The sequence below is a fragment of the Pholis gunnellus genome, assembly GCF_910591455.1.
Source record: "Pholis gunnellus genome assembly, chromosome: 2".
In the NCBI taxonomy this organism is placed as follows: Eukaryota; Metazoa; Chordata; class Actinopteri; order Perciformes; family Pholidae; genus Pholis; species Pholis gunnellus.
Genome location: NC_136536.1, coordinates 15,848,820 through 15,874,134, shown reverse-complemented (window position 1 = coordinate 15,874,134; position 25,315 = coordinate 15,848,820). Strand labels below are relative to the sequence as shown.

The 25,315-nt window shown below is 41.0% G+C and overlaps 1 protein-coding gene across 1 annotated transcript; it reads left to right on the top strand.

Annotated features, from left to right (window-relative positions):
• Window positions 1-24,719, top strand: cntn3a.2 (contactin 3a, tandem duplicate 2; the record flags this gene model as incomplete). The annotated part of the gene is made up of 22 exons (XM_079181074.1): window positions 1-55; window positions 666-801; window positions 4,081-4,256; window positions 5,633-5,728; window positions 5,853-6,056; window positions 6,908-7,010; window positions 7,358-7,542; window positions 8,401-8,537; window positions 9,659-9,788; window positions 10,288-10,438; window positions 10,685-10,812; window positions 12,063-12,232; window positions 13,531-13,648; window positions 18,059-18,217; window positions 19,399-19,548; window positions 19,713-19,783; window positions 20,433-20,667; window positions 21,094-21,203; window positions 22,715-22,901; window positions 23,124-23,236; window positions 23,373-23,541; window positions 24,622-24,719. 22 exons carry the CDS (start codon window positions 1-3, stop codon window positions 24,717-24,719), a joined length of 3,081 nt encoding a protein of 1,026 aa, XP_079037200.1.
• Between the last annotated feature and the right edge of the window lie 596 nt (window positions 24,720-25,315).

Genomic DNA, 25,315 nt, shown 5'->3' with positions numbered 1-25,315 from the left:
ATGACGTTGCCATGGAAACAGCTTTTACTGTTATCAATCATCGACTGTCTGGCAGGTAAAACACCTTTTTATATGAGTAATGATTCTTTCCCGTTTGGACATTTACAGTTGCGGAATGATAGCTGAAGAGGCGAAAATCATGTCAGTGTCAGCGATGATAGCGTGGCCCAGGTTTAAAGGGACGCTCCTCGGTGTTGACCTCCATTCACGACACAGAGACAACACTCTCAATCTTCTTCTTCACTACCCTGGGATTGTAACCTGTTTTGTTTCTTTGTCTTCTATGGTTTCCTTGATTTAGTTAACACAAACCACAGAGAAAAGAACAGGATTAAAACATAAAACAAAAAATGGATGGTTGATCTTTTATCATATGGAAATGCAATTGTTTTAAATTCAAAGGAATGGCATCCTATCAATATTGTTCATCTGGTTCTCTCGGAAGAATCTGCACTTTGAGACAACTGGAGATAATGTGAAACGTACGGTATTTAGTCACTTCCCATTTTCAGCAATGCATAACCTCATATTTTGAGAAAGCCCTCCTATTAAACCTGAATGTCATATTTCCTCCAGAAGAACAGGGAATTGTGGTGGCCAAACTTGATCAAAACGGCACTTTGTCTGTATTGTTACGCTCAAGCCGTTACTGTTTCTCTGACAAGATTGTCTGGACAGTGGATCATACCATGGTCCAAGATGGAGGATGGAGCCAGGTGATTTGTTCATTCCTATGGACTCCATAGAAGAAGAAGCTACTCTGACCTGTGACGCAAAGGGAACGCCCCCTCCTCAGTACAGGTAAGACCACATTCAAATTAAAGTGTGTGGAAGCAGTGACACTTCCAATTTATGTTTACTTTAACTATTAAACCAAGTGAAAGTCAATCATCATAATATCTGTCTGAAAACTGGATTACAGAAACACAATTTGCACCACAAAAACGCTGTCTTTTAGTCGGTAGCAACCATCACCATTTATTGCTTTTCTTTGTTCAAACTTAAAGGGACTCCGGCACAGAATCAGCAGCACTTGCTTCTCTTTCTCTCTATTCTTCACTTCACTATCATCACTGAAAGCACTTAAGTGTCTTAAGAGGACCGTGTTTAATGTAAAATACTGTGATCAGTGCAGGAAACATAACACAACATGACTAGATATCGTGTTAGATGTTGGATATTGTCATATGGCATAAGAGTTGTCTTTGCCTGGTTTTAAAGGCTGCATTGCAGCAAAAAGATGTAATTTCTGAACTTACAAGACTGATCTAACTGTCTATTATTTGCCTTTATTCACCTCGTCATTACTGATGGTTGATTATCAAAACTCTCATTGTGTCAATATTGGTCAACCAATGGTCAACCTTACAATAACGTTGCAACATTGATATTAAGGTATTTGGTCAAAAACATTGTGATATCTCATTTTATCCATAACGCCCAGCCCCAAGACATGTGAAGAATGTGGCTGAAGAAAAGGAATAGTTATTTTTATCATGCTTTGAGTGGAATGATGAAACATTCGTGAAAAGTGCTGTGAATACGAATGTATAAAGATGTTTCCCACGGAATAGGCAGGTGCTTGCTCTCCATTTCTTTTTCTCCAAATGAGACTGAGAAGCACACAGAGACTCTAAGCAGTGGCGTCATTACGGCTTTACTAACTCATATTGACTAACGCGCCGCCAATCTGCCTCTTGTCTCGCCAGACATTATCTTTAGCGACACACGTGTAGCATCTTAATGCATCTTTAAATCTCCTGTCATAAGACACTGTGAGACCAATGCAGGTTGCTAGACACCAGCAGGCATTGATTACAAGTGTCTTTGGGCATTCAACAGTGGAGTTACTACGGCACAGCCAGCACAGACTGATGGTGGTGGAGTATGTGCGCTCATTAATTCAGGCTTTTCACGTTCCCCGCCTAAGACCAGGTATTTCCATGTACTGATTAAAGGTGAGATGAGCATGTTTAACGTGGTGTCTTTTCAAGCTGGCTGTGCTGGGCTCTGCAAGTCCTCAACACCTCTCTGGCTCCTCTCTTGAAGTGTAAATAGGCTCACACTGCTCACCCCCCCCCCCCCCTCCCCTCCTCTCTTTTCTCCCTTCTCCTTTGCTCTGCCAATCCTGTCACTCACAAAGAGATGAGACATGTCATAGTATGCACACCGTAGCGGCATAATAACTGATGGGAGAAAACCACATCTTATGGAAAAGCGTCTTCTCCTCAGCGGGTCATAAAAAATGATGCATTTTATTTTTTTTTAACTCTGAACAGAGGGTGACATGCCTTACCTTTACTTGACCTGAGGTTTGAAGCCTGAGGCTCTGAGCGGCAGGATGATCCAGAATACCTGAGTTTCTATGCGGTCAGATGGTCAGACAACATGTGCTCGCAAAATGAGTCTCGGGCAGAGTAATTCGGTTATCGGTGTTGCTATTCAATCACCTGCCCAATGCAGGTGACGCTTGGATAAAGATCAGGCGGTGACGCTTGGATAAAGATGATGTGGTGACTCGAGTGGAAGCAGACATGTAAACACACATATGCATGTATCACTAGCCGAGCCAATCCTTTAAATATTCATCGTACAGACAAGCCTCTGAAACTGTATAGCCTTGAGAAAGAGGGTTAACCCCAATACGTACATAAAAACAGCTATTAAGTATAAGTGTCTGGAGTATGGCAGCAAGCACTCATTGACATTCAATGGTTTGGATATACTCTAAGAAATTATTTTGGAGGTTAGACTTGAAAGCTTTTGGTAAGTTGGCCATTATGGCCTCCACATCTTTCATTTCCACTTAAGTGAGGTAGAATAACAGAAGGTGGCTGAAGGAAAGAAGTTGTTATTTTGTATGCTTTGAGAGCAACGATGGAACATTCTTGAAAAGTGCTGTGTCCTTGAACCCATCAATACTCCACTTCTGAAGAGCATTTACACAGAGATGAGTGTTGTGGTGGAAGAAAGGGTTTCTCTCTCTGAATAACAGGGCTTGTTTAAATCAATGAATGTATCTCATGTTTTTAAGAGTTCCTTTAGGTGCGTTGTTTACTTTATAACACAATCTTAACCTGCAGTGCAAAGTATTTTTTTTAAAATGATGGATGTGATGGAAGGTGAAAGGGAGCATAAGAGGCATTCTTTGTTACATGAGCCCAGTGTTACCTCCTGCCAAGTGCTAATGTGTTGTCCTAATGAGAAGTCAAAGGTGGAATAATGTCACATTATGTAAATATAATGTGACAGAGAAGAGGTGATTATGGTTAGGACTGATGATACTATCTAGGATGGCTTCTAAAACCTTTATCTTCTGCTTCCCTTAAATAGCCGAAGACGGCTTTGTGTGTGATACTCTAAGATTAAACTTTAATGATCCCTGCGGGGAAAATGGGATAGCTGCAGCAGCAAATAATGGTAGAGCAAAATATAGAAAAATTAAAAAGACACAGAAAAATACAATATAAACAAGAAATGTGCATTTTAAGGGTTATATAAACACGTAACCAATAGAACTAGAGTATGTTATAGCGTTATGGATTACAGAATAACTAGATTACAGGGACAAAACAATATGCAACAACCGTGGAACATGTGCAAATTAGATAGGTAGAAGCATGAAATCATCAAACTACTTGCAGTTTATAAAAAATGTGAGTCGACAACAATTTAGGACTGAAACAAAAAAGACAACAGAGACCATTCAAATGCTTATCCGTGTATTTACTTTTTTACAGATCTACACTTATTAATTACTTATTAACTGCCTTTTCCAACTGACTCTTTATGATTTTATGAATATAGAAATGACTTTTGTGTGAAACTTTGTTAGGAAAGTTGAAGCACTGCAGGAAAATAATCAAATGTGAAAATTACAACCGCAAAGTTCACACTGTTCTTGCTTCAACCTGCGAATCTTTCGACACCAGCACAAATGTACAGTATATTATTCTTGCTTCAAGTGAGTTACTTCAGTGAGTTGTGTTCTCCAGTCACCTCCTGTCAGACCACCTTGGTTGGTAGAAAGAAATGGACAGTGTGTTTTGCCAGGGACTGATGGTGTCTTTGCCCTCGCAGATGGTCATTGAATGGGACTCTCATAAATCTGGGCCTGGATCGCCGGCGGCGTCTGTCTGGGGGCAACCTCATTATAAGCAGTCTGGACCGCTACCAGGATGTAGGACTGTACCAGTGTATGGCGTTCAACACTGTTGGAGCTATCCTCACCAGGAGAGCAAGTCTGCAGTTTGCCTGTAAGTTGAAGTCAGTGTTTGTCACTTTTTATCAAGAAATGGTATGGAAGTGTAACTGCACTTAGCAAAAGATGCAGACACATGCCGAACTAGGTGGCCGATATTTGCAATATTTATGAGTGCTGCCACATTAGCATGGTGGAAGTAACATGGGGGCGGCTTAAGTGTGATGACTGTTCTTTATTCGTGATCGTACATGCAAACTAAGAATGACTACTTCACTTTTCCTTGCTTAGCTCTGTCAAAAATCGGTGGTGTTTTATTGGGTATACGTCTAGGGTAAAGTAGTCAACCAAATTCCTAAATGTTGTGCATGAAGAATACCTAAATAAGGGCTGAAACTATAGTTTACATTGACTGAATTATAATATGCTTCTTTCTACCGACATAAGAAAGAAGAGACATGCAAATCACTAAAAGAAACAGTGCAAACATTGCATTTTAAAACAACTGCATTGCCACAAAAATAAGACCGTATATACAAACTGCCATTTCTCTCACATCTCATATCTTTGGTGGTGAAACCAGCAAGAATCTTAAATGAATTAAGAAATGAATACTTACTATTTATGTTCTATCCATTAAGGCGCCTTCTATTCATGCACATCTCAACTAAATAACATTTCACACCTTCTCTTGGCGCGAACCGGCCATGCAGATATTTATGGTTGTATTTGACAAGCTTTTAACCCCAATGAGTGTTTGCAGAAATAATTTCTCAGTTACACTTTATTATCTACACGCCTCTCTGACAGAGGTTTTACCTATTTCCACCTTCAAACAAACTTTGAAACTGATTAAAGCGAAGTCTGTGGATTATACAGAGTAACCGGGAGATATACCTGCACGGCTAAATACCACCAGGGGTAGGTAGGAAAATGTGTGTGTGCTTTTTGTGATGCTTTTTGTGATCCTTTATGTGACCTTATATAATAATAATAATAATAATAATAAGTAATTGTTACTTTAACATACTAGTATAGCTATACAATACTACATTATACCGCATTATGCCACGCTCAAGTGGTTACTCAGCTTTCTTAGACATGTACACAACTGGAGTTGTAACCCGTTCTTACCAGTCTAGCTCTCATGTCGTAAAAAAAGCATATCTAATATCGCATTCAGGGCCTGAGCTAAAATGTCGGCATTGTATTTTTTGTGCTTTACAAAAGCCCCTCATATCAACAGGCACATTTCTGTCTGTCTCCCTGTGTCTCTCCTTCTCTCTCAGGCATTCGCCTGCAATTCTCATGACAATTTCCTCATGGGCTTGTGCCAGTGTCTTGCTGAAAGCTTTGGCTCAGCTCTGTTTCCCCTCTGATATGTGAGATCCTGCGGTGATCTTTCTTTTCATTTTTGTTTCCCCCCCTCAGACTTAGATCATTTCAAAGTCCACACCAGAAGCGCAGTGTCGGTCCGCGAGGGACAAGGAGTGGTGCTTCTTTGTGGAACGCCCACTTCCTCAGGAGGTAAACAATCATCTTAATCTCCATCTGTGCAGTTCTTTAAAGTTCCTTTTTTATAATCCTATCTAATGTCACGTCGTATTCTATCCACGATCATCTCATCTGTGTCCCCCGTTTTGTCCTCCAGACCTTACGTATGCATGGGTCTTCAATGAGTACCCGTACTTTGTTCAACAAGACAATCGACGTTTCGTCTCCCAGCAGACGGGAAACCTTTACATTGCCAAGGTGGAGCCCACTGATGTGGGTAACTACACTTGCGTCGTGATGAACAGCATCACAAAGGGCAAAGTTCAGAGCTCACCCACGTCTCTGATCCTCAGGACAGATGGTAAGACACAGCCCACAGCCATGATGTGACAAGTATGCCTCTCCGCCTTGTATTGAGGACCTTTTCCTTTCAAGGTGGCTTTAATCATCGTACTTGCATGAGTGCTCTTTGTCCTGTCGTGCCTCGCTGTTGTTGAGTCACCAGGCGCTAATGCTTGTAAGTAAATAGTTGCTCCTCAATGTAGGCCAGCAAACAAAGCACCCAAATCTCTTCTTTGCTGACTTAGCTTTCTTATGATTCGCATTCCCTTTAAAAGCTTTCCCCGTGCTTTCACTCTCTCAAGCCGGCTCTCTTTGCTCTGTTGTTCTATTCTCTGTTACGCCTTCATAGAAAGAGTGAATAAAGATTGCCTCGGAATGAATTAAACATGAGCCATACGTCACTGGACCATTACATTGAGTGTTCTGGTGGCTCAACCAGTTAGTTTCTACTCAATGTACTGTACATGTAGCTGAATAGATTTAAATCTCATCGCTTCGCTTTCTGATCCCAGTCTTAAAGACTGATGCAAACAATAAAACACCAGAGGTTGCCCACTCAAGCTCTGAAATAATAGATAAACAGCCAGACTAGCTGAAAAGAAAAAAACAAGATTTCAAATTCCACTCTGTCTATTCCACCAAGAAGAGATTTACATTTTTCCTCGCTGGTGTTTCACTGCACTCTTGCGACTGCACATTTAAGTGATGTACTACTTTGAGTTTACCCATGAGAGAATGTTTGCTCATGTGTCTTTTATTTCTCCTCTGTTAGTTTTACACTGCTATTGTTTGGTCCGTAATGCAAGCCATATTGCTTGTAAGTCATGAATAATGGAAGACTGAGCAAGTTCTTGCGCTTGCTCTTCATAGGAGTGATGGGCGAATACGAGCCGAAAATAGAAGTTAATTTCCCGGACAATGTCCCCGCCGCAAAAGGATCAACAGTTACGCTGGAGTGTTTCGCCCTCGGGAAGTAAGCTGAATTCCTTGAAGCATGTTTTCAATCTTCTGCTGTCTTTCATTCCAGGCCTCTGGATTTCTTTATAGTAAAGTTACCATGGCAATTATATTTCTTAGAATACGGCGTCAAGCCGTTATTGGTCTGAAAATCATGTGAGACAGCTTTTTTTCTGTTGTCGGATCGGGTTAAGTCCAAACCATTCATCAGCAGGGAAAAAATACAGTGAAAAGGCTTTTAAGCTCAATCAAAATACTTTTTTGCTGCCAGATTACTACAGACACCTGCAACCTGAGCGACAGTCTTGAAAAGAACTTGAATCAGAATCTCTGCTGAGGCTTTTCTTCCTCTGCCTCTTCCAGCCCTGTCCCAGAAATCACCTGGAAGAGGGCTAACGGCGTTCCCTTCCCCAGTAAAGTCAAAATGAAGTACTCGAATGCGGTGATGGAGATCCCCAGCTTCCAGCAGGATGATACAGGAGGATACGAGTGCGTGGCTGAGAACAAGATGGGCAAGAACATAGCCACTGGTCGACTGGCATTCTATGGTACGGTCGTTCGGCTTGCTAAGACAACACAAAACATATTACTGATATTAAGAGTTGTGTTACATCTTTATGTTCCATCCATCCTGCTGTTGCTGTTAGCATGTGACACCAAGAATAGCTTGGAGTGGTTGAGAGTTGTTATTCGGTAATATGATAATCGTTATAATTTGAACAGCTCATTGTTACATACACAGCCGGGAAAAAAGTCATTACCTTCTTCTTGGATAATAAGTGCTGTTGGTTCTAATTTGACTGCAGTAATTACATGTGTGGGTTCTTGGTATACTTCAGCCACCGTGAATTTTGCGAAAGAGGGAAAATGACACCTGTGAAATTGGACTTGACGATATGTAAAGTGCCTGCGAAGTGAGCTGTGCTTATTATGAGCACAACACTCTACCCATGAAAATTCCTGAAAAGCTGTAAATGTGTAAGAGGTAAGAAGCTAGGGAGTAGTGTGTGCTGGATGGGAAACAGACCGGGGTGATCTTTATTATACACAGAATTAAGGTGACAGGTTGGGGTGAGCGGAGACGTCGGGTGCACTTCAGCCGTCATGAGAGCGTTCTGCTTTGTGTCGCAGTGCTTCGTGCTAATCCCGAGTTGCCACAGGCTGCTGACACATTTAAGTGATGAAACTGAGTGATACCCTACATTCACTCCTCTCTCCTCTTTAAAGACAAAACCCGTTCTCCACAAGCTTTATGATTTCCACTTATTTGAGCTGTCAATCTACACATGCTTTCCTTTGAACTATTTTGGATGAGGACTATTTGGTGAGATAATACAGCTCCTTTCAAATCTGTCCCCCTGGTTTTCTGTCAGATAATTCTCAGCAGCACATTTCTGTTCCCTCAGCTAAGCCTCAGTGGATGCAGGCCATGAAGGACACAGCCCTGGCCATAGAGGAGAGACTATACTGGGAATGCCGAGCCAACGGCAAGCCCAAACCCTCCTACACGTGGCTGAAGAACGGCCAACAGCTACTCTCAGAGGTGAATTACTGCCTGTCTCCCGCCACCTACCAATGTTTCATTTTAATGACTTAATCCTCAGCTTCAGCTCATCCTTTCACTTTAGAGAGCCTGGCGTCAAACGCTCGGCTGTTTTTCCAAGTGCAATTCAGAGCGAGATGAGAGGAGAGGGTAAACATCTGAGGTGTGCCAGTGATGAGGCACGGATGTAACTGTCTCTTATTCTGCTCTACCTTGGCAGATTACACAGTCTTAGTGAGTGGATCAGTGTAGTCCCTGGGAGATTGCTCCATTTCATCTGAATGGAGTCGGTGGTTGTTTTTCATTATTCATGGTGCATGTTTTAGCTCCTCCAGATTTAAGGACAATGAGTTTAATCTACTGTGAAATACACTGTCTACCACTGCATACCTTACAAAACACCACCAGGGAAATACATGGTGTTACATTTCACTTGACTTGTTGTTGTTTTATTTTCTTAGTAGCATTGCATAATGCTCAGAGCAAGTCTGATTTTGTTGTTAAAATACCCTTTTTAAATGCCATTCTTTAATTTAATTTTAAGAATATAATTACAGGTGCAGGATTTAGAATGTGATAACCTTTTTCTCTCTGTTCAATGAGCAGTATTAGTTTTACTAGTTTTCATGATTTCAGTTTGAGATTTACAGTATATGGCTTATGATAAGCATACTGTTGTGCAAACGCATATTCTTTCATTGAAAGAGAGAGAGAGCTTAATCCTTACACGCAAAACAGAAATAATAGATTTTTTTTAGAATAAGAGATTGGACTGTGATTCAAACAACATCTATTCTATCAATAATGTCTGATGATGCATGCGCATGTAAAAATAAATTACTTTTATAACAGGACCCTTCATTTATCCACACATACACAAATCTTACATGCTCAGTTGTCACTACAGGATATTATTACAAGCTGTAAAGATTGGTTTACATGATGGAGAGAACAAGCGTGTTTGGAAAAACGTTGTTTCAGTTGCTTCACAAAATCCTGATTTGATCCACGCCCAATGACAATGCCTCGAACCCATCCGATGCATATTGAGCTTTGCCAGAGTGAAAGCTACATTTAAGTCTTAAGCAATAATTGCTTTCTTTTATCCTCTTTCTTCACAGGACAGAATCCATGTGGAGGACGGAGTCCTGTCAGTGTCGGTGCTGACGCTATCCGACACCGGCATGTACCAGTGTGTGGCTGAGAATAAACACGGCGCCATATATTTCGCCGCTGAACTAATGGTTTTAGGTAGGATGGCATTTATCTCTCCCTTAAATCCTCCAATCATTGTTGTCAAAGAATCTTAAAGGTCATTTTACTGTCATTCTTAAAGGTTATCTGGATTAGCAGATAATGGGGTCAGCAAAGAGGGTTTTGTGGGGCCAAACACATTTAAAAAATCTTTTCCCCTTCATGATCTCCTGATTTACTTTGATGTTAAGGTGAGAATGGGGTGATTGATACATAATTCCCAGTCTAACCATAAACAGTAAAACCAACAGCAAAACCAATTATAAGATACAATATTTGTTTGGACAGATAGGCCGTCCTCATGAATCCATTTACTACATTGAAAATTGACTAATAATCACCAGTAGCGAATTCGGTTTTATATATATATATTTTCCCATCGTCTCCATTACTTTACAATTTGATGATTTTTGCAGATCAAACTGATGCACGCCTCAAATGCCCTTTGAGATTTGCTGCAGCCTTGTACTAAAGACAGTTTACTGTTTCCACACAGCCTCTCCTCCAGACTTCACAGGGAACGTCCTCAGAGCTTTGCTCAAAGCCAAGGCAGGAACTACAGTGACTTTAGAGTGTAAACCCCAGGCCTACCCCATCGCCAGCATTTTATGGAAGAAAGGGAACCTGCCTATCCACACCAGTGACCGGTAATGACTGAACTGAAAGTTGCTGTATGTGTTGTGAGACCACTTTTATGATGCCATCGCATTAGACCTTTTTTGTTTTGGTCTAATTGGTGAATACTCACCGCACTTACACAAACTGCTCAATGTTTATGACGACGTAGTACGCCGACATGTAGACAAACCAAGAATCAGAATTTAATGAAAATACTTTTTTTGTTCTTAAAAGTTGTGTTGCAAGCTGCTGTCTCTGTTTGTGCACTCCTATAGGATCACACTTTCCCCAGATGGAACATTGAGGCTTGCCAACGTGAGCAAGTCTGATGCAGGCAGCTATACGTGCTTCGCTAGGAATAGATTTGGCATGTCGAGTACAACTGGAAGGCTCCTTGTTACCGGTAAGCTCGCCTGTGAAATAGCAGAACGAACGCTTGCGCATCCCACTGAGTAAGCAGAATTTGTCGCTTCAGTATGGATTAATGCAGGAGAGAGCTACTGTACCATGAGAACTTGAGTCAATAACTGGTGGGTCGAAACATAAACGAACTTCCAAGTTTTGCTCTGAGGAACTTGTCAAAACTAGGGAATTCTCTGTCCTCGAGGGACTTGCATAATTAAGTAACAGCCTTTAATGTTTTTAGATACATTTTTTTGGTTTATTTATTCATTTTAGGGGGTTTAATGGTTACCCAAACTCAAGTGCAACTTGAAAGAAGAGCTCTTGTTTTTCAGTAAAGTTCTTTTGAGCTGCTTTGTGCGGCTGCTTTGTGCGGCTGCTTTGTGTGACTGCATTCTGCTGCGACTGCAATAATGACACTTGGAAGGTGTTTGAGAAAATACTCTATCGTTGTTTTCCTCAAAGCATTTGAAGCAACCAATTTACTGCAACAAATGAAAGAGCCCTGAGTGTAAGCAATGAAAGCGCTAGTGAGGATGTGTTACAGATGCTGTTATTGTCGAGCGTGTGCTTCCAGTGGAGTGATAGGTGAGTGTTCTCTTATTGGTTTTATTATTAATATGCTGGACGCTATTGTCTGCCGCTGTAACTGCCAAGGCCCGTTATTTTCTTTTAAATGGCTGGCTTATTTTTTTGAGGCCATAATGCAGTCAGCGACACAGAGCCATGACCCAGACATTGATTATCACCAGCCTAAGAACTGAGGGGACGCTTTTTACATGTGATTTTCAAATCCCCTCAGCAGATTCATTATCTTGACTTTTGAAGCACGACAGACTTAGCCCAATGATTGCTATTGTAGACTTTGAAGCAGCGCCCTTCATTTTGGTCGTGGATGCACAGAGCAGCCCATTACATGAAGTTTTATCTGATCTGCAGTGTATTGTAATTGCTATCAGGATTTCAGAAGATTATTCTAGCTGTGTCAGCCAGGAGTATTAGGCCATTCTAGTAGTGGCAGGCTGCGTGTTATCACATTATTCGACTAAGACTTTCATGAGACCTTCCTTTATATAGATAATACTCTGCCTGTGACTTAGTGTATTACAGAGCACGTCCTCCTAAGTGTAGTCTCACTATTGAGCCTCTATTACAGAAAATCAACAATACGGTGCCCGTCAATGAAATGTCTCATGTTCTGTGTGAGATTGGCAGTCAGAAATGAATTTGTTTGTCTTTTTTCTGGGGCAGATCCAACCAGAATCACCCAGGGGCCAGTGGACATGGAGATCATTGTAGGCGAGAGCATCGTGCTACCCTGCCAGGTCGCCAGTGACCCCGTCCTTGACGTTTCTTTCTCCTGGGCCTTCAACGGACAACTCATCGCCAAGGGAGACGGTCACTTTGAGCTAGTGGGCGGGGTGAGTGACCCGCAGTCATACTTCTTCAGAACGTGTGAATGGGCAGTTGGCACCTCTTCCCATCTTGCTTCACTTCATCCCTTCCATTAGTTAAAAGAGACAGCTTGTGGGTTGACATCATGAAGATTTACTGTGGCTAGTTTTGCTGCAATGGGTGTGATACCATCTTCATTTTGCAATTCTAAAGTGTCCATGGAGGCGTATTAAGCTGTGGGATATAAATATTTGGACTATTAGATCATTCAGCTGTCCCAAGCTTCCAATTGTACTTTAGTGAATGAAAACATAGCTATGCTATGTCCAAATATACTTCCTACATAGACACCATCATGTAGGTAATGCATTAGTTTCTCGGGCATTGTGACAAGTTGTCATCTTTTTGAGTACACTTCTCCTCCTCAAGCTCAGTCTTCTGAAATAATCTTTTTTTTTTTTTAAATTATTCTTAAATCCTACTTTAACATAGCCTGCTGCACAGCTCCTCATAACAGATACACAGATACACATAATCATCGGTGTCTTGGCAGAGCCTCAAATGACAAAACACTTTCAGAACACCCTCACACCCGAAGAGATTAACCATTCTTCATGTGTGTGTTTGACTGACAATGTTCCTATCTGAAAAGAGACTTCCCCAGAAATGTCCCCAGTCCAAAAAGATTATCAACTTAACTTTGCTGCTTCGAGGAAATTTAATTTCCATAATTAAACCACGTTGGCTCTTCTGCCACATTTCCCTGCCAATACCAAGAGAATGATTTCCCCACTAATTTACCGTTTGCTGCTTACGGGTGTCCTCACAGATGAGAATCCAGAGGGCCTTTTCTTTCCTCTCCAGTCGAGCAAACAACAGCTGAACTCAATAGTAATAGCTTATTTGTGTAGTTTCTCACAACATGTCTTAAAGGTCATGATGATGACCTCTGCAAAAAGCAAAGGAAATAGCAATGGCCTTGTAAGACACAAACATTCCATTTGCTGCATACAATTTTGGCCTTGATCCTTTTCATCCCAGCTTTTCTTGGAGAGAAGTATGTGACTAAAATGTTGTGTCATATTCAGGCTTTGACTTCAAGAACTGTCAAGACGTTCAAAAATATCTTTGCTGTTCAAAAGCTTTTCTAAAACAGGCTGGATTTTCCTCTGCAAAGTCCGAGCTAAATAACTGCCCAATCTGCTAACATTTCTTGGCACCGCTATTTACTGCACCTTATATATGCCTCACTAGATTCTTTAATAAGCTGTCAGAAGGTCTGTTATCTTTTATGCTACATAAAGCTTTCTTTCCTCCTTGGTAGAGAGCAGCAGGAGATCTGATGATCAGGAACATTCAGCTTTACCATGCCGGCAAATATATCTGTGTGGTGGACACGGACGTGGAGAGCCTGTCAGCCGTGGCTGTATTGATTGTCAAAGGTAAGAAAACCTCCTCTCCGCTCCGCAGGCACTAATTAAAACAGGGCGAACAGCCAGGAATGTTTTTAAGTTCTTCTTTATAAAATAGAGGAAAATGCAGGTAAAGTGTACTCTGCATCGATTTAAGTATGTGGATATCTCTTCTATCAGTTAAAAAAAAGGGGAAATTATAAAAGCTACACTTAACTATAAACGGTAGACGATAAATGGACTGTACTTATCTAGCGTTTTTCTAACTTAACGTACAAAACGGTGTACAATTTGCCTCTCGCTCACATGCATACTCACACATCGAGAGGCAGAGCCGCCATGCGAGGCGCTGGCCTGTCCTTTGGGAGCAACTTGGGGTTCAGAGTCTTGCTCAAGGACACTTAGACATGAAATAGTGATAAAGTGGGTGATAGATGTAGCCAACAACCCACAATAAAAAAACATGTCTGTACTCTGTAAGGGTTAACAATAAAGCTTTGTTGATAATATACATTTATGGTGACTTTATTAATGACAATACAAAGAATGCTCGACTGTCAGGGCATATAATGGTCACTTATGGTTTTAAAGTCAAATGGGTTTTGTCTCAGCCAGTTATTGCATTGCGACCAAAATGCCCATATCCTCATAAAAATGTTTGCGGATGTCCACAGCTTTTATGTCCTGCTTATTTATAGTAGCAGTCACTTGATTACATCAAATAGAGGAGGCTTGCTTTTCTTTCAAAATGCATTTGGGGATGTTTGTGGAAGATGACTTGACAAAACTGTGTGAAAATGTTCCGTCTCTTTTTAATGAGCAATTTTCAATATAGTGGCAATGTACTTGACAGTAGAATGTTTAGATGCCTGTCTGTGCTCACTCATGCAGTATGTATAAGTCCGGAGAGACACGATTGTCAAGAGCTACATCGGGCAGAACAAAATAGAACAACTTTTGTTCTGTGTTTTGGGTAGGGGCAGATTGATGCGGTGTGCAGAGTGAGAGAAGGAAGGTATCTGGCTTTGATCAATACGTCAAGTAGCCCAGCAAATTGACATTATGCAAATGTGTTAAATGTCAGATGAGGTGAGGGATGATATTGGTGTCAGGATTTGAAATGGTTGGATCCATGTCTTTATCGTGTAAGGATACCCACCAGTGATTCAGCTTGACATGTTAAAGATCTTCAAGGCAAATGCCATTAATAAGCACTCCTTTGCAGTTGGCTGAGGACTAAGTGGAAATAAGGCTGTTTCTCAAGCAGAAGCAATATCAAGGCCATGGAAACGGATTGGCCTGGTATTGACTGGGGAGAAACTTGCCTGTGATTCAGATTGTGCATTATTTACACTTCCTGCTCGCGGCAGCTGTCACGGATGTCTCATTGTTTGGATCGAACTTCTCCAAATGTTGAGCGACTAAGCATGAAGCTGGATAGAGAACTAGTCATGGAGGGCAAAGAATGGTGTTGCTTGATCACAACTGCAGCCCTCTAACAAACAGTGGTCACATGTCGAGTATCCTGTTTGGAAACCCCCACTACCCATATACCTATTACCCATGAAGGACACATGTAACACGTTCAAATAATGTGCCACACCAATTATTGCAGTATATGAACCATCCAAGATACAAGCTTTGGTCCCCCATCTTTCAAAGATGAAGACATGTTTCCTACCTCACCTCCGGTGTTATCCAGCCATGCAGGTACTTTTTGATTTGCCCAGGTTGTGTCACAATCCAATTTTGAGAACGAATACACCTCAATACAATACGATAATAACCAGTGGTGGAAGAAGTAGGCCTTGTCAGATCCTTAACTTAAGTAAAAATACAACAATGTATAAATACTCCATTACAAGTAAGAGTCTTGCATAAAATGTCTTACCTAAGATAGATGTTTTATGTACTTAAAGTATCAAAAGTCCTGTGACAGATATATCTTTATATATAACATTATGAGATTAATATTATGTTGCTAATACTATTGTAGTTTTAACTATTTTAGGTAGTTGTGTCACAAGAGTCACAAGATAAATCTGAGGGGATATGAAATTATTGATGGGCTGGAAAATAAGAAAAAAACAAAGATATACTAGATTAAATGGTTTCATTTTTTCCTTTAATTTGTCTTTAATTTTCGCTTTTTACAAAGTATTGGGCTCAAACTTTGGAGGAACAACGAAACAACTCATGGGCATCTGAAAAATGTATAGATTGCACAATGTATTGTAATTTTTATATTTTTATATTTTGTACATTATGCCTTAGTCTGTGAAGGAATAATAACTATCAGATAAATGCAGTCGAGGAAAAAGCACACTATTTGCCTCTTACATGTAATGGATTAGAAGTACAGTACTTAAATGCAGTACTTAAGTAAACGTACTTTTTGCCACTAACACATTTTCAGAAAAAGTGTCCCTGTCCCCAATTGGAACTACTTTCTACCAGAACATTTTCCTGTGCTGTGTGGATTATCCAAAGCAATTTGGACACTGAATCTGGACAGAGATGTTGCTGTCAAAGCTGCTAGCACCATTTTAAAAAATCCATTGACACTCGTCTTTTTGGGGTGGAGGCAGACATCTCAGAGACAGATAGCTCAAAACCTTGAGAAATTAAACTAAAACTTTCCACACGGCTATATCCCTCAGTGGCTGCATTTACATGGGCTCAAAAAAATACAATTTGAATGTCAAGACAACAATGTGAATAATGCAGCACTCATTTGACTGTGAAAATGAGTGTGTCAATGTGTTTGCGCTTTAAGCTAGCGCGAGTGTGATCGCAGAAACAGATATAGGCTTTTATGATAATGCTGATTATTGGTGTTATAGATGCATTATTGCAATTGTGTAAGATATCAACCGTTGAAAGCAGCTCAGTAATTTTGCAGGGTGCTATTTCCGATCCGGTCTCGCTCCACTCGTCTCGCGGCACTGAAGGTCAATGATAATCGCTCCTGACACAAAGACTCTTGAGTGATCATCTGGATGCTTGTTTTTCACAATGGCAATGGAAAATGTTTTAGATGCCACTCCACGAGGCCTCACAAACACTCCACCGGGTGGTGTTGGTTATGGAGAAGGTCATGTTATACAGATAACATCATAGTCATTAGCATTCAAACCACTCGGTGAGCACTCATGCTCGTTTGACAGTTGCATCATCATCATCGTTGTCCTCCTGGAAGACAGTACAGAGGGCAATACACCAACTACACGACATTTAGTAGTGTTTCATCACTTTTATAACATACTATTATTCAGGTTCCCATCCGACGATTGTGACGCCGTATATTACAAATATGGGTAATATTCAATCCAGATCAAAATAATACGATACACCGTGTCAGTTAGTTTTCACAATACAGCCAGATATTAATTTGCCCTGTGCCAAATTCACAATAAAAGCCCAGACAGTCTGTCCATATTAATAACAGATTATTTGAACACCCTCAAGACACTGACAGCACCCTCTTGCCTCAGCCAATGAAATATAATTAAGAGGATAAGGAATTGATCCTTGATTGTGTGCCCCATTAATATGTATTACTGAAGCCAGTGTATTAAAGTTGTTTTTTTAATCAGGAGCTGCTAATGAGTTTTACAAAGATCAATATCTCTAAAGCCAGGGCTGTAAGGCCAAATGTTTGTGGGCTGCACGTTCAAGGCTTCAGTAAACAAAAAACCAATGTAGTTCAGCAGTTACTTGTTTAGCATACATGCATTTATAGATTTGGCAAGTACATGCTGCATAAACCATTGATTGTGTATTAAAATAATCATTTGACGCTTTAATAATTAGAATATTTTGCTTCAGATTAGAAACCACTCCAGAGTCGGTGAGGAGTGTGAGCGGAGCTAGGGGCGTTATTATTCTGCGGTCTGTCTCAAAGCTCTCTAGTGGTCTATTATTTCTGATGAGCCGACACGTTCATTAGAACAGGAAACAGAAGATGAGGCTAAAGTAAAACATCACGCCGCTTAATTGGTAGCATAATGAAAATAAATGATAAAACTCTGGTGCTTCAGGGCTACGAGGCCCTTTTTCATCTTTTACCTTTTAATTTGAGTCCCTGCATCTACTAACATCTGCTGTTTCATCGATCAATTACCGGGAGGACCATGAAAGGGAAGGAATACAAGTTGGTTGAATATTTGAGGATAAATCTTGAATTAACTTTTCCTTGCGAAGGGCATAAACTTCTAATCAAACTCGCTCTTGCTAATGTTGATTTCAAGATATAAAGGCACAGTAACCTCTTGAAGCGATATAGTTTAGCTGGAGGTGTTTTTAATGCAAATGTGTTTGCTGTTCATGTTTTCCTCGCAGTACATGTGAGTGCACACATTTACATCCACATTCTGCAGTCCGATCTGTGCCTCTGCGTGTGCAAGTACCTCACAGTGTCTGTTCCTGTGATTGAGCCAGGCCCCCCCAGTCCTCCAGACTCTGTGACGGTGGAGGAGGTGACAGACAGCACAGCCCAGCTGGCCTGGAGTCCCGGCAGAGACAACGGCAGCCCGATCATCAATTACCTCATCCAGACCAGGACTCCCTTCACCGTGGGCTGGCAGAGGGTTAATACAGGTGGGCAACGCTTGAAGATGAATTTTCATCTTATTCCACATGTGACGCTACTCAGATAATTCATGGATCCCCACAGAGAAATACTCTTACTTCTCTTCCCGCATCAGCGGGGAGGTGAGAGCGTATAGGGTCAGCTACAGACCGAAGGCTCAGGTAATGGTCGGGGATTCAGGGTCTTACTCAGGAGAACATAAGGTCATTGTTGCTGCTTTTATATGATCTCATTTAAACCACTTAAATGACCTTTACATCTGCCAAAACCAAAAGCCTTTTTCATCTGCTGAAGTCAAGTCTGTGCGGATGTCTTCTTGAGCTCTTGTTGCTATGGAGGTTTATTGCCCCCATTGCAAACGTGTCTGCCAAATGAATGTAATAAAATAAAATACATTTTATTTCTTATTTGACAGGGACAGTGGTCATTGTTTAAAGGAAAACTGTAAATGAGCCATAATTAGCCTAAAAGGTTCATTTATTGTCCTTTGCTTAATGCTGAAAAGGCCCCCAAGAAATAGCATAAAACAAGATATATATCTTTTTTTTTTTTTTAATTAATATACAAACCATAAACAATAGAGTACAGTACACATCCACCAATAAGTAATACCGAAATATAACACACAGTAGTTAGCTACAACCCCTGCTAAATAAGAGAAAAGTAAACAAGGAAAAAGTTGAGTTAAAGTTGCTGAAATAAATGTTTTTATTTTAACAAGGGATCAAAGGACTATGGGTATTGTATAATGGATCACTTTTTGACTTCACTCCCACCGTCAGGTTATTTGAGTGGAGCATTTAGCACATAAAGAGCTGGAGACTTCTCTCAGGAGGAGTTGGTAGAGACCTTCCAGTACCATACCTTACCTTTGTCGTCCGCCTTTCACTCTTCGTTAGTATTGCGGTGCAGTTAGTTAGCAGCGTCCTCCTCTGAGCTCATACGGCCCCTTTTCAGAATTTGAACACTTGCATGTCAGTTATTTTAAAGTTTTACTGCACAACACAAGGTAAGGAAAGCAAGGCAACATTTCCGTGGCAGACCTTTTACAAAGCTCACCTCACATTCATCACAAAGACAACGTCTTTCTCATTTAAATATTTTGTAATTGGTTCTCTTGTTTTATTCCACATGTTCAGCTATTTTAATGATTATATTTATATAGCACATGTTTTCTGTTTTATTCCAGTCCCAGAGCTAATCGATGGGAACACACTGACAGCCACTGTAGTGGACCTCAATGCCTGGGTGGAGTATGAGTTTCGGGTTTTGGCCAAAAACAGTGTTGGGGTTGGAGAACCCAGCCCTGTGTCAGTCAAGACCAGGACAGAGGACGCAGGTACAGTAAATGTGATTCACTTTTTTGCCCTCAAATAATTAGTTCTTATCAAATAGTAAGTGATCTTCAAAAAGGAAAAAAAAAGGTTTTAGGATTGCCATACTCGTTTTGTTCAATTTTCGCAAGCCTGAAGTGTTTCTCACATGGAGGTCTGTGTTGTCCAGTTCCTGATGCAGCACCAGGTGACGTGGGTGGAGGAGGTGGAAGCAGATCGGAACTGGTCATCACATGGGAGGTAAGCCATCAGTCTTATGCTCTAGTCTGTTACACAAAGTGCCTGCAGTTAATCTTTTTTATCCTTGAGTGAGGTGCTTAATATTTCTCGCTAAATCAAACCCCCTGCTCTGTTTGGCTTGCGGGTGTCATAAATTTTGGGGGCAATTGAAGTCTGGCGCTGCAGTCGTTGTAATTTCTTAGTTAAAGAGTCTGCATGTAAAGCAGCAACAATGTATACACAACCAGAACACTTAATCTGACAGTTATTGTCATTAATGAGTCTCGGATCTGTGGTGAATTACTGTTCAGCCAAATCTGTATAACTAGTATAGGGTAGTTGAAAAATAATAGAATAGTGTGGATACTAAAGAAGTCATTAGTTTGCTAAATCTGTCTCATCATTTGAGTTTTCTCATTTCATTTAATGCAGTAACAACTTTTAGTTTTAAAAGCTGCACGGACGTTTCGTAATGAGATTAGATTTTTTTCAAATGGCTTTTTACTGCTCATTTCAATTCGTCAGGTGGGTCACAAAAGCAATTTGTGGGTCACGCAGTTCTTTTTGGCACCATGAGAGTGGGTGGTGATTGTGTCAGCCCAGAGGCGGGATGAACGTGAGTGGCTTGTATATGTTTTAATATCACTATAGTTTTGTGTTTCACTCTCAGCCTGTCCCCGAAGAACTACAGAATGGTGAGAGCTTTGGTTACATCATTGCTTTCCGCGCCTTCGGAGAAGTTAGCTGGACTCACGTGGCCACCTCTGCCCCTGGTGCATCGCGCTACGTGTACCGCAACGACAGCATCGCGCCCTTTTCTCCGTTTCATGTCAAGGTTGGCACTTACAACAGCAAAGGACAGGGTCCCTTCAGCCCCGTGGTCACCATCTACTCTGCAGAGACTGGTAAGGGAATGGATGTGAGTTGGGGTTTTTTGCAAAGCTGCAAAAAGCTTTCTCTGTTTTTGAAAAGGACAAAGATCATGAAAATGGTTGTATTGCATTTACTGGGCTGAAAGCGCTTGATAAACAAACATGTTTATGTATGGATAGGCAAATGGTCTACAAATATCACCACTCTTTTGAATGGCTGTTCTGAAGTGAAAGCCGGTTGGCATTTAGATCAATGCTACCTCTGAGAGGGGGTCAGTCTGTAGTGTAGTGTTGTAGTGTTGGACTATTTACCAGCAGCACCTGTGTGTGATGAATCATTCAAGTAGAGATCAACAAGAACCGCGGCACCGTCATAAATGTAAAAATTCAAGAGATTTGTTCTGCTTGTCTCTGTTGGAAGAAGGCGGAAATGCTCAGTCTCTTGTCGTCTGTTTTCAGAGCCAAGCGGGATGCCAACAGGAGTTTGGGCCAGAAGTGTCTCTGCCTCTGAGATTGAGGTGAATTGGCAGGCTCTCTCCTTCTCCCCTGAAAGGGTTCTGGGCTATGAGGTATATTTTACCCTTTTAAATGGAAATAGAAATCACACACGCACACACACACACACACACACAACACAACACAATTACAATGCTTGTCATCACCCCTGTTGTACCTCAATGCCATCACTTCCAAACTCTGCGTCGCCATGGAAATGGCTGTTTCAGTTGGGCGACTGTTATAGCCGAAATGATACAGTTCTTTGTACCAGCACGACAGAAAAAAACATGTCAGAGCATTTTTTTTTTAGGAGAACAAAAGGAAATTGCCCTATCCCCATGCCTTTTCAAGTGGCTATCAATTATGGGTTATGGGTACCGTCATACAGAACTCATGATAGTCTGTGCTGCAATATCAGACCTCGGCGCAGAATACCAAGAAATGCTCTCTCACCAAAAACTGCATAATTATACCAAGAAAGGCCTTCTGTTGTTTGTTTTTACAGTCCAACAAAGCAGCACCCTGGGAGTGGAGTCTTTACATTGTTCACGAAATAGAATAGGAATATTAAATTACATTTTGAACCCAAAACAGTTGCATTCTATTTTACCTTCAAAAACTAGGACAGCCTGATTGCCTCACCTGCATACTTGTGACTGAATCATCAGGCTGATCAAAGGGCTTTATTATAAGATGTTGTTTCCATTTCACATCTGAGCTACCCCAGTGATGTCAACATCAGCTAACATTGAATAATGATGAGAGAAAGGTAGATGGGTGTGGGGGGGGGGGGGGGGGGGGTGGATACTATATCTTCAGTTTGGTTATGAAAGTCACTTATGGTTGGTAACTTTAGTCGGTATGTGATCTGTATTATTTTAATTTAAATGCATATCATGATTAGTCTGATATTTATTAGTGGAAAAATAAATATTAAATTCCGTAATACACAACACAGATGGATTTATTGTATAATTGTTTCAGTGCTACAATACATCAATCAGTCGAGTGACAAAGAAACCTTGATTGTTCATTTTGATAATTGATGAATCGTTTCAGTTACCAAGCAAAAATGCAAAACTGGCCCTACATCTCGAGCATATGATGCTTCTCTGTTTTATATGATTGTGGATTAAATACCTTTTGTGTTTTTAAGTGCTGGTTGGACAAAATAGGAATTTTTATGGTATCACCTTGGGCTTTGGGAAATTATAATGGAATCTTTTATTGTATTTTATTACATTTTTATGACTAAATAATGTATTATTTACAAAAAAAGAGAATTCACTCCCTATTGTCACTCTCTCAGTTGTATCTGAACATAGTGTGACATTCAACTAGGTGTTATGAAAGTCCATGAACGAAGGCGTTCGTAATGTCGGATCAGATATCCTGCTGGAAACGTAAAAAAGAAAGCTGTGATCTCTCTTAAAAGGATACACCCAGAGTCAATCCTTTAACAACACCACATTTCTCCCAAGACATCAGATACAACTACTTGTGCTGTATGTCACATTTTGCTCCAATACGAAACAATATATCACGGTTGAATCCCAGATGACACGCTCTCTGTCTTGAACAGGTGGTATACTGGGAAGATGACACTAAACCAGAGACCATGGGGAAGGTTAGGGTGCCTTGGAACCAAACCTCAGTCACAGTGAGCGGCTTGGCAGGAAACACGCAGTATTTCCTCACAGTCAGCGCCTTCAACACAGCGGGCACCGGCCCCTTCCTCCCTGCAATCAATGTCACCACCAAAAAGCCACGTAAGTTGCAGCACCCAAGATGCACCTGCTGCTCGGGTGTTTCATTTTGTATTCACACTGGTTACCATCCAAGTAAGATGGTAGAAACAATATATTTTCCTAATGTCATTCTTTGAAGTAGCATAATCCCATAAGAGAAATAGGATAATTCTTGTCGAACGAAGTGACAACCGTGTGTTTTTGTGCTGACATATAGAAAATAATTATTTCTAAATCATGCAGCACCAGCCCAACCGCCGCTGAATGTCGAATGGACACTAATTGGCTCTCAGCTGTCTCTTTACTGGGAACCTGTGGTGGCGACGGAATCAGAGTCAGAAGTTACAGGCTACCAAGTGAGTTTTCCTCTCAATATGCTCCACGCTAACATGTTTATTCCTATTATAAGTGCATGGACCTTACATAAGCTGTCAGACTGTAAGTACATTGCACTATGTGTCACCCACCTTGTTTCTCCCCACCCCCATTCAGCTGTCATACAGGAGACAGAGGCACAAAGAGGTAAACACACTCACAACAGCCAATTCGACAGCAGAGCTGACCCTCCCTGAGGAAGATGACGACTACATCATCCACATTCAGACGCTGAGTGAAGGAGGGCTGGGCCCAGCCTCGGATCCCATACAAATCCACCAACTAAGTAAGCTTGTTGTTCACAGTTGTGGTGGTTAAAACATTGAAAGTTCATGGAACAGTTTAAGTTTGGCTTGCCTCTCATGCCACCATGTTCTAGAAAAACACAACAGCATGGCAACATTTGAAACAAAGATTCACCGGGACGTCAATCGCTCACGACTTCTATATTTTATTATTTACCTGCTCTTGTAAATGAATTCACTTAGCACTTTTTAAACCTGACAGGGACATTTTGTTCTCCGTTGACTCACCATTACTCGTGTCCCCAGCCACCCCCTCCATGGGCTCTTGCAGGCTTATATTTTGCAGAAATATGCAGCGCAATCCATCTCTGTCGCAGAGGTTGACTTCCTCTTTTACTAGATGCTATTACTGTCCTGTGGGACTCCAGGGGGGCTCTTCTTCGGCTCTAAATGCTAATTTGCATTGTTGATATTCTGTGTTGAATCCCTGAAAATAGCAGTTGAGAGAGATTGAATTCCACACTGGCATTTCTTTTAAATTTCATTTGAAAAATAGGCTACTTTTTTTTTTCTTTGGATACTGAAAAGAAAAAGATGTGGGCAAAACACATTAGCAAGCAAAACAGAGTGCTGTGTTTATAGAAACTAGTAGTTCTGAAACATCAGAAGTGGTTCAGGAGGTTTCTCCTGCATAAATAATATATATTTTTTCCAGGAAAGGGTTTTTTATGGATGTCATTACAGGGAAATATTCAGTGATCCATAGGAACTAATTGACTCACTTAAATCATACATGAGAAACTAGTGATTAGAGCAAACCGCATCAGGCTCCTGGACCGTTACACCAAACTCCCTTAATACATTTTTTACTTACAATCGCAGTCATAAGCCAGTACATGAATACGGTTTTACCACATTTTAAGTTCCCCTGTGAAACATCAGCATGTGTGATATATGATTTGGAAATTTAAGTATCTCATTTTCAGTTAGAAGGCAAATCTGTTTTCAGCTGTGTCTACAGGTAACATAGCTGAGAGCTCAAGCTTAAGATAAGGAATACCATCCGCTTCCTCCAGCAGGTTTCACATCAGTTTATTTTGTGTGTTTTTTTTGTGTTCCAGGTATGAGTGCCCGCGGCTCCAGAGCCTGGAGTGCGTACATCTCCCCCCTCTCCCTGCTCGTCGCCATCGCAATATCAACATTCAGGTCAACGTCGTGACACCATGACAAACTCTGCTCGGTTTTTCAACCTTCTTATTGGTATATTTTTTTTTTAATGAAATTTGTGAAAGTTGCTGAGTTTTTTTCTCTCATTTTTGGAGGTGACCACATACTATTTTGCAGTGATAGATTGCGGGTATGAGGCAGCACAAGAGCGGCGCGTGCTGTCAGGCACTTGATTAACAGTAAATGCTTGAGCTTTTTCTTTACGTAGGTCTTACATTTTTGCAGGTTGGAACAATGCTCCATTTCAACTCTTTTTTTTGTTTTGTTTCGACTCTAGATTGATACAGATGCCTTACTTCCATCCATGTGCCAAAGTAGTTTCAGCCTTCTTGTTGTTGCTAAAACAGCTGGTTTCCTCAACATTTTATTCCTCACAGTTTCTTGTTATTGAAGGTCTCAGTGTACCTTGCAGAGGGCCGTGAAGAGAAGTTGTATTTTGTATTTTTGAATATTTTCAGTTTTCCTCTCCACACCTGAATTGGCGAGTAGGAACATGTTTATTCACCCGTGCCCGTGCCTTTGGAGATTCTTGTGACGCCGCCACTCATCGACACTAGTCAGTCAGTGTTCCAGAACGTTCCGCCTTCA